At 42.3% G+C, this 20,296-nt stretch overlaps 1 protein-coding gene across 4 annotated transcripts in view; it reads right to left on the minus strand.

The window, feature by feature from the left end:
• VMP1 (vacuole membrane protein 1) overlaps window positions 1–20,296 on the minus strand; it is a 59,362-nt gene that overhangs the window by 12,246 nt on the left and 26,820 nt on the right. For all 4 annotated transcript variants that reach the window (XM_014255107.2, XM_005525708.3, XM_088066111.1 and 1 more), the window contains 3 exons: window positions 17,732–17,863; window positions 4,352–4,432; window positions 1,397–1,513 (listed from right to left, as the gene is read on the minus strand). In XM_014255107.2, the coding sequence (XP_014110582.1) occupies window positions 1,397–1,513; window positions 4,352–4,432; window positions 17,732–17,863 (330 nt within the window). The remainder of the gene's footprint in view (window positions 1–1,396; window positions 1,514–4,351; window positions 4,433–17,731; window positions 17,864–20,296) is intronic.

The raw sequence follows: 20,296 nt of genomic DNA on the forward strand, positions 1-20,296 counted from the left end.
GTTGTTCTAATGCAAATTGGAATGAAAAAAGGAAATTAAATAAAATTGACATAATTTTCCCGGGGTGGCCACTGCACCAGTCACTCACTTCCTGTCTGAACATTGCATTAAAAGCCTTTTCCATGACTCTCACATTTCCTAAATTCCAAGTTCAGCCAGATCACTCCAAAAAATCAAGGCTATTGCACAAGGGTGTGCTTGAAAAAGAGAATTCTAAAAGCTGAGCCTATTACAAAATAAGATGATTTACCAACTGTACGAGGCACTAGGAAATGTTTTTTCACTTACATGGGATCTGAGTGTGGAGCACTATAAATTACACAGATAACACTGTGGTAGCTGAACAAGGCAATTAAAATAATAAAAGGAATATTAATCTAATATTATTTCACTTTTCTGTGCTGCCAGAACACATTTTAGCAACACACGGATTTAAAAGCAGAAGAAAATTCAGATAATACAAAAGTAAGTATGAGAAAAAGTTGTTCTATCCCAAAAAATGGAAGAATTTCCAAATCTATTTATTGTTTTCTGTTCAAGCACTGGGCAAAATAAAATAACCATTTAAAAAATAATGGGAAGAAAAAAAGCTTGTGTTTAGGGCAAAATAAAGATTTTAAAGCAGCTTGATGAGGCCATACCACGAATTATTTTATATTAAAAGCTTCTGCTATTTTGATGGGAGTCACAGCAGAGATTTCCAAACAACAGAGAAACAGGCACTGCAAAAACCCAAACTCAGCTGAAAACATCCCAAACAGAGCGACGTAGTTCATGCTACAGCCCTGACCACACCAGAAAATCCTCCAGAGAATCAAAACTTCATCTCTCCTTGGACCAGGGTGACGCATTCACAAGCAAAACTCAACATTTTGTGAAAACAACTGGATTGTCAAACTCAGCACATCTGGCACGGCCCTGAGCGAGCAGGAAAAACGGGGCCCACCAGAGCCAGGCCCTTTCCAAATGACCTGGGACACCAAAAATCGCTGCCCCAGCCCCAAAACTGAGGCAAATCTGCCCAAACCGGGCTGGCCCTGCCGCGTGGGGCTCTGTGGGATTTTCTCACTGAGCTAAAAAGGGCATTTCAAAGTGCAAATGAGTGTTTGCTACCAAAAAGGCCAGTTCAGTGCGAGTGGAGCCCTGGCAGTCTGGTAAAGGCAAGGTAAATACCTTGGCTAACCACCAATTTCCTGAGCCGGTCAGCAGCTATAAATTACTCACTTGCCTCAGTTTGGAGGAGCCCAGCAGTGCCTTTATTGTAAATCCCTTGCACCAAATTAATTTCCAATACTCAGGAGACTCCAGGATTCATTCCCAAGGAACACAGTGGAACAGGCAGGGAAAGAATCAAAGGTTTCACCCTCTCCAGCCCCGAGGGAGCAGCAGCACTTGCCTGGATGTGCATTTTAATCACGGCTTTTCCAATCAAGGTTGCACCGAAGAAAGTCCAGAAGGGAACCAGAAAGTGGCCACAAGTTATCCCAGCCAGGTCAAACAGGGGGTTTGGAATCTGTGGAGTGCAAGGGAAAGAGGTTCAGGAATTACAGCACACACTGGATGGACAGGAACACGACAGACTCTGAAATTTTGAAAAATGAACAGTTTCCCCTTCTCCAACTTGATCCAAAACTCTTGTGTCTAAATAATTACAAAAATGTTGATGTCGCACCACATAACTTAAGTCTCTGGGATTCAGCTAGACAATGTCCCAGACAATTCCACTCTCATGGTCCCTCCTTACCCCTGGATCCTGAAAAAAGCTAATGAAAAGTTTTCCATGTGAAATGCACAGAAACCACAGCAAAGCCATTTTTAGTGATTTATCAAATTTTCTCTCTGACAAGCACATCACTCTTGGAAGCCAGAGATCCAACTGATCCCCAGTGATTTCCAGCTGAGAAACTACATGAAAAACTGGCATTTATAGTCATATGTATCCAGTTTTAAAGCACTGATTAGATTTTATTAAGCATATGCATTTCATTTAAAATTAAAAGAATTTTTTATTATTATTAAACTGCTGGCCTGACTTTTTGTATTGTGATACTATCTGTAAAATATTTTTGAAATGAAACCAAGAAAGTATCTGAATTCCAACCTTTCCCTCTCAGCCTGGAGCACAGGGGCAGTGTCTGAGCAGGGTCACTCCCAGGAGCAGCGTGGTACTGGGGTGACAAACTGCAGCACTGCTGGTGTTTTGTGACTTAAAGAAAGAAATAAAGAGTGCAGATTGGGAAAGAAAAAAGCACATTCTGCCACCAAGCCTGCAACCTGTGAGAAAGGGTTCAGTGGACTGTTGGAGAGCAGCAATTCAGATTTATGAGCAGCCACAACAGCACCTGCAGAGGAAGAAATGTGAAGCGGGCTCTAACGCTGGCCGGAACGGTCCCTGAGCAGGCTCCACCTGGCCAGCTGCTCTGGGCACGGGAGCTGGTCAATGATTGACTCCATCCTGCTCCTGGGAGCCCAGGCTGCTCCAGGTCTCCAGGGTGTTCCTGGCTGGCTGCTCCCAGGGTTTCTTGTCGGTTCACAGAACGCTTTAATCCCCGCAGCGGGTTTGGGGCAGGGTGCTGTGGGTACAGCACACCACGGGCACAAGTTACTCAGCACATCCCCAGGAGGGTGGCTGAGCAGCCAGCAAGGATTTCTCTGTGCTTGTTACTGAAAATTGCTTAAAAAAATTAAAAGACAAGAGGGAAAATTCTCACAAGTCACAGCGAGGAACTTGGGGGCTGATTCTTGTTTTGTTCCTTCCCCAGAGCTGCCTTTATATAGAAATAAACTCCAGACAATCCTGACTTCCTTATTGCCACCAAACAACATGACAGTCAGTTGACTTCACTGGGTAAACTTGCAGAATATTAATTTCCATTTGATGGTGTTTTTACAAAGCATTTGGAAGACATCACTTGAGAGACAAGGACCCACAGCTGGGACAGTCATTACCACTTCACCAGCAAGTTCTCCACTCGTAAAAAACACATCAAATCAAACTCTGCCTAAAATCCAGAAGGAAGATGACCATTACAAGGGAGACACCTGGTAGAGCAGAGAGAAGCAGAGAGAAGCCCTGAGTCAAAGCCCTTGGGCTCATGGGGGCACAGCCAAATGCAAGGAGCACAAGTGGGGGGCTCTTTCCTTCCCCTTCCTCAACCAGAGGTGCCACACAAAGGGACAGCTCTGCATTCCTGCTCTTCCAAGGCCTCTGGATCCTTTCACGTCTCCATTTCTCCTGCAGCTGTTGTGTGAGCACATTTACAAACCCCCAGGTGTGCCCTGGTGGCTCCTCATCCCTCCCCCAGCCCAGCTGCAGCTCAGGGCCTGGGCAGCAAAGTGGGGAAGAAGTTAAGCAAATGTTTAAATATTACTAAGCAGGAACTCCGGGGGTGTTTACAGCACCTCTCGTGTTTACCAACTCCTTCCTCCTGCTCTCCATTCCTCTACCTTGCCCTGTCACTCATCCCTGCCACCTCCAAGCTGTGGTGGTGACAAGGACAGGGAATAGCTGGGGCAGGGATGTGTCCCAGGACTGAGTCAGAGCAGGGGGCAGCTCCTGAGAGCTCCCTGGCTGGGAGGATTTAAGGAGCAGCTTGAAGGCTACAACTCTGCTCTAAACATTAAGACATTTCAAAGGATTAGTGAGCAGGAGCTTTATGTCAGCAACTGTAATCAGATTAATTCTAACACAGGTTACCCACATTTGAGCAAGCAGTTGGCTGTGTCATCTCTACAGTTTAGGAAACCAAGAGATGCTGGACAAGTGTGGAGTGAAAGCCTCAGCAGCTGGGTAATGTTGTGGTTATTCCAGAAAAATGGGACTGGGGGGGTCCCACAGTTTGTGTGTGGGATGGAGAACAAGGCACACAATTCCTACCAGTTCCAGAGAGATTTAAACCTGCAGTATTATTTTTTTTATTCTGAAAGAAGAGCATTATCCTACTCAAAACTAAAATAGCATCACTGGAGATGCTCCTTTCACCTCTTGATTAAAAAAGCCATGAGCAGTTTGTAGCTCCACAGCCATGATTGAAATTTGTTTCTTTTTCTGTCCTCTCTGGTTCCTAATGACCCAAAGAACAGATTTGGGAGGACTGGAATGGATGAACACCCTAATCAGGATTTCTGCAGGTGGTTTTCCACTCTCCAATCCATCACACCTCTGGATTTGAGGATGTCAAGAATGTCAAATACATCAGCACCTAAAGAAATCATAACACAATTCCAGCAGATTTTGTTTTCCTGAGCACCACAGAGATCACAGAAACTGAAAACAAAAATGAATTCCATAGCAAGACATCCAAGCTACAGTCTGTGCCCATAAATCTCCCTTTTCCTGGGAAAAACTCACCGAGGCACAGGCCAGGATCCCAAAGAACCCAACCTTCTGCACCAGGTTCTGCACAGCCAGTTTAGCCCGGGAAGCAAAGTCCTGCAAACAGGAAAACAAAGTTATTAATGAGGAAAACCCCACCTGAACAGAGCTCAGAAGGTGTGTGATCTCCAGGATTTCCTAGCTAGGAATTGGGAGAAATTTTAAACCAGAAAGACCAGTTTGAAACCCTGAGTTTAGAGGGACAGTTGTGGTGCTTGGGGTGGAAACCTGAGGAAATTCACTGAGTTTTGTCTTTCCAAACCCTGTGAGAGGCACTAAGCTCCCACTGCTAAGGAAACTGGTTTTCCAGTATTTATTTCCCCACATCTTTGGAATGTCAGTGCTGCTTATACCTTAAACAAGCAGAGGGAATTAATTCCTCCAGTGCCATTTTCAGGGGTAAAAAGGAACTTTCTGAGAACAGAAAGAGCACAATAATCCCATTATATCCTTAGATCTGTTCTCCCAGACTCAGGATCTCAATGAAAACAGCCAATTCCAGGCACAGCCTACAACAGACTTGTAAAATTCATTAAAATCCATAAAGTTGAGCCTAAATTACTTTAAAAGCAGGGAAGGTGCAGCCCCTGTGACTGGAGCTGTTCTGTACAAAGCTGCCTCCTTTTATTTTGTGATCAGTCCTTACTCCTGAGACTCAAAATTTGCCAAACACCCAGGAAACGCCTTAAAAAGCAAAGATAAAGATTCTCACAAGCAGTTTCTTTGAAAGTGAGAAGGGAATTTACAGGAGATAAAATTCTTTTGAAGCAAAACTGTCCAGAAAAATAAAAGCAAGGTCAGTGCTCCCTACTCAGGCTTGGCCACAACAGTTCCAGAAAGCTGGGAATCCTTGGGAATAGCAAACATTAAAAAATAATTATCCATTCCTTTTTAAAAACCTATAAGTAACAACAAAATTCTGATTTTCCAGGAGCAATGCAATAAATTACACAAGGAAATTACTTTAATCAATAATCAATGATATTCTAAATCTCACCCTTTACTATTGAATAGTAGAATGTAGAATATTATTAATTATTGATTAATGCAAGTGCAGGGTAATCCAGAAAAATTACATTTATGCAATTTTAACTTTGTTACAGTTCTGCTGAAGCCTTAAATACTACACACCAAAGAAGGAAAACTACAATTATTTTACAATGTTCTTGCTTATTACTCAAATTTTGAGCTGTAGAATTGACAAAATTTTCTGTGGCAGATTAAAAAAAAATAGATCTGTGATGAAACATTTGCTTCTTTTTACATCCCTTTTTCAAGTAGTAGCTTTTCTCCATTACTGTGCTTTCAAACATTTAAATTCTCAATTTAAAAATCAAATAAACCCCAAAAACCAATTATTATTCTAGTCAGAATAATTCTATTTATTGTATTTAATGCCTGGAAAAATAAATTAAAACTGAAAGAAAAATGCTAAAGAAATGTGATTTCCTAAATCTATCAGGAGGACATTTTTAACCACAGGGAAATATAAAACCCCTCTAGAATATCCTATAAAGGTGAATTTCCACACTTTGACCAGGAGTCACACCTTGGGCTCATAATTACAAAATGGAAGAGATAAAATATTCACTTTTTTAATGAAAATTTTCCCTGATATTTTCCCATTGAATTTGTAGGACCCCCGAGCACACAAGGGATTAAACCTGCTCCCAGTGAGGCTGACACCAAACCCTTGAGCTTATTCTGATAGGAAACAATCTGGAAAGTAAAACTGAATTTTATGTTTTGGGTTGGTTTTTTTTTCATTAAAAGAGCAAATTCTGACACAAATTGTTATAAACAACAAAACACGACAATTTACTGAAGACCGAGCCCAAAAATCTTGCGACATCCAGGGCACTTCCTGCTCCAAACCCAATTCCCTCGTGGTTATTTCCAAGGAAACAGAACCCAAAAAGGGGATCCCAGCTCCAGTGGGACCCTCAGGATTTGGGATGGGCTGACAGGGGTGGAGGGAATCAAATCCCCAGGATTTTCCCCAAGGAAAACAACAGCTCTCCCAATTCCCCCAAGTGAAAATCAGTCTGTAGGACTTTACAAATTCATTTAACACCAAAAAGTTCTAAACCAGATTTTGTCCTGGGGAAAGGTGTCCTGAAATAGTTCCCTCCTCAGGGATTTCTGGAACACAGCTCAGTGTGGCCAGGACATTTGCAGTTCCTGTTTTCTCTCCTATTTCCCAAAGCTCACGGGGTTGAAGCAATATTTTCACTTTTATAAGCCAATAAATATTTTTTCCTCGCAGTTCCATAAATCTGATGGCAAAGTATCTTTAAAATAAAACACTCCAAGACAATTATTCAAATGGCTCCATGATTTATTTGCATGGAAGTTGTTTCTATTCTGATTTTAATTTATTCCCCCATTATCTTTTACTGTGTTGCTAATGCTCTGTTGTATTCATTTTCACAAGCTGGAATTGGAAATAAACTCTCTAGCAAATGAGACTAATAAAGTAATACTTGCAGCACGGCTGCTTTAATAAAATATATTATTATAATTATATTTAAATTGACTCTATTAACTTAGGGTAAAGCACAGTGCACCATTTTAAACCAAATTTCTTAAAAAGAACCAGCTTCCCTCACTCACATTTCTCAACTACAAAATTCAAGGCTGCCTTGAAACTAATATTTCCCCTCCAGCTAAAAACATATAAAACATAAGAAAGCTAATAATGAAGGTCTTTAAAAAAAGTTTAACAAGTTTGCTTCAAAAAGAACCCCAAACCAAAACCAATGTTGGAGCAAATTTTCTCACCTTATTAATTCATAACTTTATTTGTTAAAGTTATTACTCAGCTTTCTTTGTTAAGTTTTGGTTTTACATTGTCTATCACAAAGTACTTCATGGAAAGCAAAATTTTAAAGTCTAAAAATTTCACTCAAGAACTTGTAATTTGTCTTCCTTTTTTCCAAATTTTCTAAATAAGCCAAAATTAAAGATTTTTTGGTACCTATTTTCTATGACCTAATGTAATCACAGCTATGAAAAATTTGCAGGGTAATAAACCTACCAGGGTTGCAACAAAACTATGAATTCCAGGCTCAACATTTACTCTTTGAAAACAAATTCAGAACTATTTCTCTTTGGTTCCTTCCTTCAATTTTGTTTGACAAATCTTTGCGACATCTGCAACAATAAAAAAGCCTTAAAAGTTTCATTTCTCTGAGAATACAATCCCCAGTTTCACAACTTTTACCTATTTCACAACAAATTTTTTTTTCTTTTCTAAAGCCTGCACGGGGAACAATCTTTTCTCTCCATGTTTTAAGCATTTGAAATAAAAGAAAATAACTTTCATAACTTACTGCTTTAAAAAATACTATTTATTGCTTTAAAAAATATTATTATTTATATATATTTATATATGAAAAGAGACAAAAGTTCAGCTACTTACAGGCAAACCATTTTCCCCCCAAATTAAAGTTTCTAGACTGGACTGGCCTCTCAGCTAATTGTGATTCATTCTTTATAACATTTCAGGATGCCTTAGTTCACTGTGTCCCTTTCAAAGATGATTTATTTTTTGGGGTTTGGAAATAGATTTCCTGTGAGTGCCACAGTGCAGGCAGAGGAAGGTTAAATGATTAAACATGACTTCATTGGGTTAATCATCAGATCCCACGAACGGGGCTGGAACAAGAGGCACGGAAAGGTCAGGGATGATTCCCCAGACCCAGCTGGCAGCTCGGGGTGGGGGAATTGTCCTGGATCTGCTCAGCCTCAGGAAAAGGGAATTTTTCATCATTTGACTGACCCCAGTGGCTCCATGGGACAAAAAAACCTCCCAAGTTTCCAAACCAAAAGGGATGGTAAAGAGAATTTCCATGTTAGGCCAGTGTTCCTCTTTAGATGGGCCCTGTGGAGAAGCCCTGTGTAAATGTGGACCTTTGATCCCTGGAAAAGTCCTTCCTGAAAGACAGAATGGACAACCTTGTCTAAGTTACAAAGTTTTGTCCCATCCCTCTGTTTTACTTGGTTTCCATTTTTAATTTAGCCTCTCTCTTCTTTGTCCTTGCCCTGTAAAGTTGGTGAGCTCCTCTGAATGTGAAGAAAGAACAAGCTCCTCACCAGATTTAACTAACAAGCTTGAGGAAAAAAAATCATTTTAATGAATGTTTTTTTCCTCTTTTCCCTCTGTAACAGAACAGTCACAATTAATTGTTCCCACTGAAATTGTGAAGCCTCTTTTTTCTCACTCTGGTTGACTGATCCACAGGAGTAGTTGGAGGTATCCAAGGAGCTCTGAATAATCAGAGTTGGACTGAATCCCACAGAAAAAACCTGTAACACTTCCCCAGCTCTGCTCTCTGAAGCCTGCACAGATTATGCAATGTGACAGTTCGTTTTCAAACAGTTGCAATCAGATTTTAGGAGCACTGAAAAACCAACAGCTCCCGTCACATCCCAGCTCTGAAAAACACGATCCAGATGCAGATTCCAGGGATTTCAGGCCTAGAAAACTTCTCTCCCATTTATTTTCTGCTGTAAATACCTCAAACACTGTACAAATACTTTGGTAAAATTGGCAGATTTAGCACAAAGATGGAGTAAATTCCATCCCAAATTCATGGTGTAAATTCCCTGCTCTTGAGGTCACACAGGGCCTTTGGCTGGGATCAGGGGAAGTCAGGGATATATTAATGCCACAGATATTCCTCACCTGGCAGATGGTGGCCTAGAGAACTTAAAAATTTTTCTAGAAGGCCTGGAAGGAGGTACACAGGATTTGTGACTCTGACAGAGAACAGGAGCATGAGTGAAAAAAATTAGAGGACATAGAGATCTGAATGTGTTACACCTTGATGGCTCTCCAGGAGAACCCTGGAACAGCTGGAGAGAGGGAAGTTCATCCTCCTGCAGATTCTCCAGGCCAAATGTGTCCCTGGTGTGTGATCCCTCAAGATTTGAGCATTATTTCTATTATTGGTATAATAAAAAGGTTTAATTGTTCAGATAATCATCTGAAGTGGAGAATATTTTTTCCTCCCAAAGACTGAAGACTGTGTATGAAGCTACCATTTAGATCACCAAAATTATATAGTCCTTAACATTCAAAGAGCTGCCTACAAAGACAGTGCCCCTCTTTATGTAAAAATCCGAGTTATGTTAAAAATGAGCTGCACAGTATTTTGTTTCTTCTGGCTTTCTGTTACAACACAATGGAATCAAACACAACTTATGGGAGAATGACCATTTGTGGTCAGGCAATGGATTCCAGGATTTCAGAGGACTGGGAGGAATTATTAACTCCCTGGAATAAAGCACTGACTGCAGGGGAGCAGCTGCAAAAAAGTCAGAGAGGTACCTAAGGCCGGGAGGTCACAACCACATCCCTGCAAATGGTTCAGTACTCACTTACCAAAACCCACTGCTCAACCCACCCCAAAATACCAAAAGCAACAAATCCCATAAGTAAATTACAAACAGGAATATTGTGATAGCAGCTCATGGATCTTTGTTTCAGCATTCTCCAAAATATTTCCAGTTATATGCAAAGGGGCAAACTAAAAGGGGATGTTTCCATTTAATGCCTGAAGAGCAGGGGGTGTGAGGGGTAAGGTTTAAACTTCCTTATCACCCAGAAATCTGGGAAAGAAAGGTCCTGTCTGGGAAATGAGACCCCCAAAAGAGGAAGCTGGACAAAGGTTTCAAGGATTACTGAAAGCAGTGATGGGATGGCAGCAGAACTAAACAAGCACCAAGTTTGATGAAAGAAAGGGATTTACACACAACAGGCATAGCACAGACATTCCAGATTCTAAGTTTTGCTTCATGAGAAGTCTGGGTTTTCTGAGACATTAAATTCTGGAAAAGCAGTTGGATAATCATGGAAAATTTGGAAGAGAAAAGGACATAGATGTCGAACATGAAAACAGTTTTAAAACGTACAAGACGAAGGCAACCAACCAGCAATAAAACAGCCTTGGCTTCTTCAAAGAGCTGTGGAAAGACAGCAGCACCCACAAAGCCCCATTAAACAGACTGTGCTGGAGATCTGAGGGCTTGAAACTGGTAAGACTTCAATATCAGAATATTTGTAGGCAAGGATGAACATACAGTAGATATTACAGACAAATCCCAAGTCAACAAGAAATTATACCTACAGGTGGATTCTTCTCCTGGCCATTTTGAGGACGAGAATGCTGGACACAGATTTATTTCCACATCTGTTTGTCTTCAAATACAAATTCTGAGGTTGGCTGCGTGTTAAGGTTAAGGGGTGCTGCTGCAATCCAGAGATAATCAGGAGGATGCTCATCTTTGGGACTTTGTAAACTCAGACATGAGTAACTACAATTAGTTCTTGGGTCAGAAAACCTTAAGTTTTTCTATAGAAAATACAATTAAACCCATTGTCTTCTTATCATATTTTGAAAGTGATGTTACAAAAGACAGCCAAAAGAACCCACAGAGTTGTGTGTTTTTTTGCAAGTCCTGTGGGAGCAGAGACAACAGAGTGCAGTGTCCATTCCAACAGCAGGCTTGGCTTTCCCAGGTCATTGAATTTTAGCCTGTCTTGGAGTAAAAGTGTGAAACTTCCAAATTATGGGTCCATATTATGGTAAATAAAATCTCCCCATTAACAGGAGCAGGAATGAACTCAACCAGCTCTGATCAGTCCATTAGTTCCACTAGGAAGTTCCAGGTATTTTCTTCATTTCATTAATCATCTGGATCACGGTAGGAACTTTTTATTTCCCTCCCTTCTCCCTCCCCCTTCTCAAGGGAAGAACCAGAGAATGTTTCTTTACAACAAACTCCATCTGAGGAGCTTTAATACCAAGATTTCAGCCTGTTACAATCACACTCAGGTTCAGAAGGGAAATACTGAAAGGAACACGGATTATTAGGGCTCAGTGAGCTTTGTAACTCAAATTTAATGCCACCTTTTTCCACAGCTAGAACTGAAACCCTTAGACTTCCACATAAAAAAGTCCTTTTGCTTCACACACTGTAAGAATAAAGAAATTTTGTAAAGAATGAGACACAATTAAAGGAAACAGCCTAAAGGAAGAGGAAGGAGCATGTCCTTTCAGCCTTATCAGATCTGTCCTGCAGAGCTGTAGCCCCTTTAACCACATCCCCTGCCACCTCTGCTCCTCAGAGCAGCAGCGTGTCCACTTTGACACTCTGCAGCTTTCCAGCCCTGCACAAAAACACAAAATAAACAGATTGCTTTCCTTACTGAACAACCACTTTCTATTCACATCTTCCAGGAGACCTGGCAGATCCTGCAGCCCATTTTCAGGGAAGGGAGCTGTCAGTGGGAATGTCAGCAGCACTGGGGGAGATTTCACAGGGAGCCTGTGCAGCCTCCAGCCCTGGAGGGCTCCAGGACCAGCCCAGACAATGCCCTGAGGAACTTGAGCTGGATTAGGAAAAAAAATAAAAGTTAAACTAGAAACTGTCTCAGGTCCTTCTCAAGGTGAATTTTTCTGTGATTCCATGACAAGATACTACAGCCACAGGCAAGGAGATGAGTGGAGTAAAGGAACATCCCAGCACTCCCCAAAATCCCACTGAAGCTGCTCATTTATCTCCAAGCTCCCACTGCAATCAATTGTTGTGGCCACAGGTCTGCCAATTCCAGAATATTGTTATTTTAAAAAAAATCCATTCTAAAGAATCAAGCCCTGTTTTAAGGTGGTTTAAGATCCAGACATTGTAAGGAAGGAATTTTTCATGAGCAGTCACGAAAATTGGCATTTCCAATCTCTGATAAACCTGAGAACTCAAAGCCATCAGCACTGAAAAAAAATACTGTTTCTCCACACAGGACTTAGACATAAGTTGAGGATTAAAATAGAATGGAAGTGAGGAACTTCTGACACAGCTGACAAAGCCTTTAACACACACAAGTCTTCCCTCTCAGCCCAGATGTGCAACCTCTCCCCTGTTCTCCCTGGAAGGGACAGAGGTTCCCAGACAGCTCAGAGAAGTGGTCTGCATACCAGACTCTTGTACAACACAGATATTTAAACAGTGTCTGGAGCAGGAGGAAAAAAACCCAGGCATTTTCTTGATTATAATACTATAATGAATTTCTATCAGTTATTGAAGGTTGTCCTTAAAAAAATATTTAAAGCAGCTTTTCTGACCCAGCTTTTGATCATTTATTGGTCTTTCTCAGAATACTGAGGAGTTAAATATCAAGCCTTTAGGGACAAATTTTCCCCTTAGAAACTTGTGTTGAGTATTCCTAACACACATAGAACAGGGCATGAAAATCCAATGACAAAATTCAACCACCTGCTTCTCCACAACTGTGCAAACACAGCTTTCCAGTACATTTGGTGACATTATTTTTAATTTCTGTTGTAAAGTGAGAAATTTGTTACTGAGAAAATCCTCCTGACCTAATATTGAGTGAAAATGTTGCAAAGTAACCCAGGTTTCCCCACTGCCTGGGCAATTTCTGATTTATGTATTTACACACTGACCATTAAAATAATTTTTTAGGGAACAGACACAAAGAACACTTCAAAGCAGAACTCAAGAAGTCATCTCCAGTCACCATTAGCACTCAGTGCAATGCCCCGTGCTATTTTTTCCTTATCTGTGAGCAGGTGTGCAAATGAATAGAACAATGTGGGCACCCAGTGCCCAAAGAAATCCAACCAGGAGGTGCTTTACACATTCCTTACTCACAGCTCTCATTGTCTCCCCTCTGCCTATTTTAACTCTTTGCTACCTCTTTTCTCAGGAAGCGCTCAAGATCAAGTTCCCTTATTTAAAGCTGTCATTGACTCATTCCAAAACTTATTTTAAACTCGGTAATTTTGGAGAACAGTTCAAAACTGAGCTGTTACTCAGTGTATCCACCGCTTGTTATATTGTGTGTGAAAACACACTGTCACTTTGCCACCTCACTCCCCAGCACTCGTGGGGAGTTTCTGAAGCTTCAAGGTTGGATCAGCTCCGAATTTCTATTTAATTACAGGCCACCATAAGAGGGAAGAAACCTCCCCTACAGCTATTAACAAACACAGGCATCAAACTTGAGGAATGCAGGGTGTGAGGAGCAGCCTCCTGGTGACCACCCACAGCAGCAACCTCCTTGTGCAGCACAATTAATAAAGAGAGGAAGTTGATGAGGAAAGGGAAGACCGAGCAAGAGAAAGGATGAGTGGAATTTGATGTTCCAGTTTCAACAAGTGATTTCTGGGAAAGCAGAAAAAGGAATAAAAAGTCAAGGTTTCCCGGTTATGGTACATGACCCTTCCACTTCCATTTTTATGATAAATGCTTTATAAAAACCTGCCTGTGGTCTGTTTTAACTTCTTTTTTCTTGTACCAAGTACCCTTAAACGCTGTTGATTAAACAAGCCAGCAGGCTTTTCAAGCAGGAACTTATCAGATAGGAGCTGTTAATTTAATCACGGGAGAGATCCGTTTTGAATTTGGCCATCTTTAACGCTGCTAATTAAGTGAGATTTCACTCATTAGTCGTGCCTAATCATTCCCCGTGAGTGAAGTCAGTGTCGTGTCAGAACACAGCGCTGGCTTCTCCCGGGTGTGGCACGGACTTTGTTCTGCTGCTGCACAGAGCAACCCCACGTGAAGATGAGGAAAAGCGATCCAGGGTTTTCAGCAAAGCTGGAGAGATGTGTGTGACTGTCACCATCACGGAATCCGGGGATTTAACCCCTTGCAGCCCTCGGGGAGCAGGAAGGGGCTCGGTGGAACTCCCGATGCGAGCAAAGGCAGGCGGCTGCAGCTCAGTTTAATACAAACCCTCTCGAGTCCACGTTGACAAATTCTTTAACAAGCCCTGTGGTTACAGGGAAGCTGGTTTCAGTCTGACTCACTCCTGTTCAAACAGTTTACTGGAAATGGAGGGGAGGGGAAATTTTCAGAGAAGTCATGTGATGGCCAGACAAACCACAACCAGTAAAGGTTCAGTGGAGGCAAAAACAGGTCCCAGCAACTACTGACAGCCAGTGTGCAGATGGCACTCAGTCATTTCCAAACCAGTCCTGCTGCATCTCGGCATTTCTATGGATTTAACCCTTCTCCAAGCCTGTGCTCTTCCCGAGGCAGGACACAGCTTGGAGAAAAAACAAACAGCAGTGGCTGATAGTAACATAGGCAACTAGAAAATATTTTTACATGGAAATTTGGCTGTGGCGAGACTGCACAGAAGCAAAGCCCCGATGTGTAAATCATTAGGTCTTAAAGAAATGCCACTTAATGAAGCCAAACACTCACGGCCATTAAGGATTAGATATGCAAAGATATCAGTACTTTCCCCTCTCAGCAAGGAGTACCGGGATCCAGCGAGGCCCACGCACTGTCACCGAGTACCCTGAGGGAAGCTGGCACCAAAAGCTGCTTTTTCACTCCTCGGCTTGAAGTGTTTCAGCATGACAGAGAACCGAGGAAAAAATACCAACCAGCAACTATTAAACTGGCAGAAGAGAGTCCCTGCTCATGTGTGTGGGGACACAAAACTGCACGAAGCGTCTGTGACTGTGTCATTACCAAAGTGCTGCCCCAGCACTGAGCAGTGCGTTCACTTCCCCTAATTGAGAGGTTGCTTTGAACGGCTGCACTGGAGATACTCCCTGTGGCTAAAAGGGGAGCTCTGATAAAACACTCTTTCACTCTGGAATTCGCCTGGAACAGAGTTAACAGCAGCTCAGATGCCGTTTGAAACGCTGCTGGGTTTGAAACGCTGCCTTAAGTATGAACACATCCCAGGGAGCTGCTCCGGCCGGGGCGTGCTGGGCTCTGCCTTGTGGCAGCTCTGGGGACAAAGAAAAAGCAGTCCCTTGTGCAGGGCACGGCCACGAGGCTGCTCTGCCACTCCCTGCACGGAGCTGGGACTCGCTGTGAGCACACAAAGGGACACACAGCAAGGGGAAGTCAGTGTTCCTTTAAAATAAGGTGATTTCTCTCAAGTGTGCTACTGCAGAGTACAGGACAGACGCATCGGCTGCAGGTTAATGAGTTCTCTCAAAAGGCAGCACAAGGAGACAGGTCACTCAGATCTGAGATTCAGGACAGAAAATCCATCAATAGACTCTTTAAAGTAAATGGCATTTTACTCTGTATAACTCTGAATGGAGCACTAAACCTTTACGCTGTTTAATCCTCTTAGGTCCCTTTTTTGTCTGGTTGTTTTTTTGTGGCCCAGCCAGAAGCATATTCCCTCTCCCAGATCCTTTAGGCTGGATGCTGTAGCCACAATCTATTCTCACCAGAGAAGATGCTCATCTGTTTCTCCAAATTACCATTGTTTTTGAGAAAGAGCAGCAGTGAGCTCTCTGAACAACACACACGCAGCAAAAACGTCAAAGCAGCTGGCTCTGCCTCGTAGGCAAAGAGCAGCTCAGCTATTCTTCAACATCCAACACCCATTCCCAAACCTTTCCAAAAAGCTGGATGCAAAGAGACCTTTATACTGAAAAAATGCTCCTGTCACTTGGCATCAAGCATTTGCAGCATCCCCAAGGCACAGGACACTTGTCACAGCCCCCATATGAGGCTTCAAACTCAGCAGAGTGGGAGAAAGCTGATGGAGGTAATAACAATTGTTAATGAGCAATTTAAAAATAGACATCACCACTGCTCATGAATACAAATTACAGAGCAAAGAGTGATAAGCTATGCTGGAGATTGGGATTTACAGAGGTCACAGGAAAGGCAGGCCTGTCTCCCTCAGACATCCAGAGAAAACATGGTTGAAGCCAAAAGCAAAAAGGAAGTCACATTAGCAAATGGAAAAAACTGAACTGTCAGTTTTATGAGCACAATACAATTTAATTGGATTGTCGAAGCCTCATGTTAAAAGAGTTTATAGAAACCAAACCACAAGTGGAGTTTGAAAGATTTTTTTTTTTTCCTGGCCATCCATCCACAAAACAACACGCTTCAATCCAAACTCAATTGCCAAGAAAATAAAATCAAAAGTACTGGTAAATAACAGCATCATTTTTCTTCATTAATTCCACAAGGCCATTTGTTTACTCCAGGCAGTCAATACAGCTATAGTTTGGCCTGGCCTGACAAAATGCTCTCTAGCAAAAATTTTCTTCCCAAGAATCTCACTGTGCGTCCTGGAAACCATCTCTGGCTGCTCCCACAACTGTACACACATATAATTTGCTGGGAGAGTTTCAGTAAACACAGATACTGAAGTCATGTATTGAACTGGTTTCGTTGTTGTTTTTTTTTACCACAACTTGATTTTCGTACAGTTAAGGGATTACTTTGCAAAGCAAAGATTGATGGGAGAGTAAAGAACAAAGCAGATTCTTTTTTCCCCCCTGCTGCATCTTTAAAAAAATAGAAGAATTTACTATTTATAATAGCAGAAAAACCCTTTGGAGCCTTCTAGCAGGGGGAGGCTCTCGGGAAACACAGGGTTCACTGTTAGAATTACTAGATTGCATTCAGTATTTCCAGACAAACCACTTTCACGGAAAACCTTCATCCATTTTCTTGAAGGAGGATAAAAAAAAAAGTATATATTTATCTCCAGAAAATACCCTGGCAGAGGAGTTTAAGGACATCAGTGCACGGTAAATAGCATCTGCTGGTTTTTAACAGCAGTCTCATGACCCCTTTCAACTTAGTGGCAGACAAAACAGGATAAGAAGGAAAAATACAGAGGGAAAAATTCAGTGGCAAGCAGCATGAGGAAAAAATGTTTAATTTCATCTAAAACACTATCAGGAACTTGTGACCAGGATGCAAACTCCTGACCTGAAGGAAAAATTATCCACAGCAGTACCTGACTGGTGTGCAGCATCAACAGCAAACTGTGCACTGTTAAACCCCTGGAGAAAATAAATGACAAGAGCAACAAAAAGGGACTTGGAGCAGTTTTGCTGCATTTCCACATCAGGAAAAATGTTTCCTCAGGCTGATGAATGGGTCACAAACTGGTCCCTGAGGGTGTCAGTGGCAAGGCAGGCAAATGTCATCTGATAGGGGTGAGCTGAGGCTGAAAATCATCTCTGGCCCAGGGAAGCTTTAAATGCAGCCAGAACAACCAGGATTATGGAATAGCAGCTCCTCTACCCCTGTTTTCCCAGCCCAGTGTCTCCCAACCTTTATTGTGCTGTTCTTGGAATTCCAAATAATTGCAGTACTTGTAGCAAATACTTGGCCGCACTATTTTATCTGCTTCAACAAGCTGCCTTCTTGTCCTCCCATCACCACAGGTATCACCCAGTGCAGGATCTTTTTCCATCCCTGGGAAGTCTCTTGTGAGCTCACACCAACTGATTTTTTGGCCCCTTCTCGTTTAAATTGAATGGTTATTTACTCCCTCTTAGTTGCTCTGTGCTTTATTAATTCTGTTGTTTTGCAGGCTGTCCTTACTTGTGCAGTCTCTGCGTGTTCCAGCATCTCCTCGAATTCCTGGTACTCCTCATCATCAGGTTCAGCACCCGACAGCCGGGCTGCCCTCGCCATAAAATACGGGGGCAGCTCTCCAATGGCTGTACCAGCACCCTGGGAAAAGAACAATCCTGATTTATTTTCCTGTTTATTCCCAAACACAAAACATGTGACACGCACAAATCCCGTGGCCATTCTCCGAGCCGACAAGACCAGCTGTTTGGAGCGGTTTGCTTTCATCCACCAGGTCAGAATTCCCATTATTTCCAACAGAATGCTGTTCCCTCTGAATCCCTATTTTCCTTTCTTTTCCCTGTGCAGGGGAAAGCCTGGGGGTTGCAGGGTCAAGCAGACACGACCTGTGCATCCCTGGGGCCCCGCGGAGCGGCGCGTGGCCGGAGCCGTGGGAGGCTGGAGCTGGTGGCCCTGCTGTCCCCCACATCCCTGTGTCCCTCACATCCCTATCCCACACATCCTGAGTCAGCACTGCTGTGTCTCACCCCACCACATGATGCCAGACACATTCCCCAGCATGTGACAGCCCTTCATCCCCAGGGGCCTCCAGAATAATCCGGGAGCTCCTCCCCAGTGCTGTCCTGGAGTTCACTTGTTCAGTCATGGGACTCTGGGCAAGTATTTGTTAGAAAACAGGCTCAGGTTTTACTACAGCAAGGAAAAAAAAAAGTTAAGTAAAGCCTGAGCTCGAGTTTTCCCTCTCCTTCAGCTGGGATAGCTGGAGCCAACCCCAGATGAAAGGACGGCTGCCTTCTCACCGCAGGAAAATTGTATTTGTTTTCTCAGGACATCAAATGACTCATTTCAGTCTTGTGGGTAAAGGCAGCTTTAGCTTAACCAAGGGAAAAAAGAGAGACAAGCTAAGATTGAACATATGGATAAACAGAGGCTAATGGAACAGGAACTTGGAATGAACTCAGGATGGTTTAAATTTAGGGCAGGTAAGAGACAATAGTCGGGCACTGCACGGGGAATGTGCTCCCTGCAGATGGCTTTTCTCTCCCAGGGTCAGCAGTGAGTAACAAATGCTTTTCTCCTCCTTTGAAGCAATGTGAAAGCTTTTCAATTTCCTTTGTTCCTGCTCTATACACAGCTGCAAGCAAGAATTCCAGCTGCTGTGGATATTCCAAATCAACAGGTTGTGGTTTTAAATACCACCGCAGTTACCCAAGCTGTTAAATTCTCAGTTTAAGCACCCAAAGTGCACAGCCTCAAATGTTTATGCCCTTGTTTTCCACAGAAGAAAAAATTTAAATGACTGCAACAAGCTGAACTTCATTAATCTGCATATTTCTGGCACAAGGGGAAGATAAGCCTGAAAACAGTAGCAACAACACTTCAGAAAAATTAACTTGAGGTTATGTTCTCAGGGTGATGCAAGAAGAAAAAGTCACATTGCTCCTCCAGGCTCTGCCAATTTGCTTTGGATTCATTCTGTGAACTGAGGAAGAGGTTTGCATGTGTGTACTGGACATGAACTTTCTTTAAATTGGCTAAGTCACATGGTCATTATTACAAAACATTTCAGAAGTGCAACAAAAATCATATGATTTCATGTCTGCTGGAGATAGGTTCCTTAAGTGCATAAAAGAAAAAAAAAAGGAAAAAAAAAAAAAAAGCAGCAGCAATTAAGGGCTCCAAACCAGTATTTAACTGCTTTTTGTAACATTAGATATTTTCACCATTTAACTCTAAATGTCAGTTTTACATGGAGATTCCTTGGACTCACAACAAACTGGAAAGGCAAATGCTAATCAAAATTCTTTTACATTCAGAAAAGGAAACTGGGAAATGACTCCACTAGAAAGAGTCTTTTAAACAGATTTGATCCTGCTCAGGACACAGGCCGCCTGTTCTGCTAATCCCAAGCAATTAAACATTTTTATTCTTTCCCCTTATTTCTTGTAAAAAACCAAAAAGGCTGCAACACATTAAAAATATAGGGCACTATTGAATTCCTTGTCCCTGTGGGATGGGAGGCTGTGAAAACTGGCATTCACCTAAGAGATTGTTTTTGAGCCCTTCTGCAGGCCAGGGCTGCTGGAGACAACTTTTACAGGGATTGAAAAAAGCATCATTCTCATCCCACCTAATAATTCCTCGGGCACAGGGATATTTAATCCTTGCAACACTCATTGTCAGCAGGAATGGCCATCACTGATGTGCTGGGGACTAGGAATGATTTTAATCTCTGGTTGAAGTTGGCTGCTGATGGTTTTGTGACCTTTGTGCAGATAAATCCTCACATTTCACCCCACAGGACACTCAGCCAGGGCAGTTTTACAGTCACAGCTCTGCAAAGTCATCCTGGGATGATTTGCAAAAATCAGCCTTTTCACTTTCTGGAAGTCACCATTATCTTTGCTAAGTGGACATTTAGTTTAAGAGTGACAGAATCCAAAATAACTCTCTTCCACAGCTTCCATAAGAAGTGAGCTGGAATTAGGACAAAAGAAACACTCTGGAAGCAGCAGCAGCAATTGCCAACTTGATTTGGCTTACAGGAAATTAGCAAGCAATGTTTATGTACTC

This window comes from Pseudopodoces humilis, chromosome 23 (genome assembly GCF_049639895.1).
Source record: "Pseudopodoces humilis isolate 2021_Gansu_Grassland_sample_001 chromosome 23, ASM4963989v1, whole genome shotgun sequence".
NCBI lineage: Eukaryota > Metazoa > Chordata > Aves > Passeriformes > Paridae > Pseudopodoces > Pseudopodoces humilis.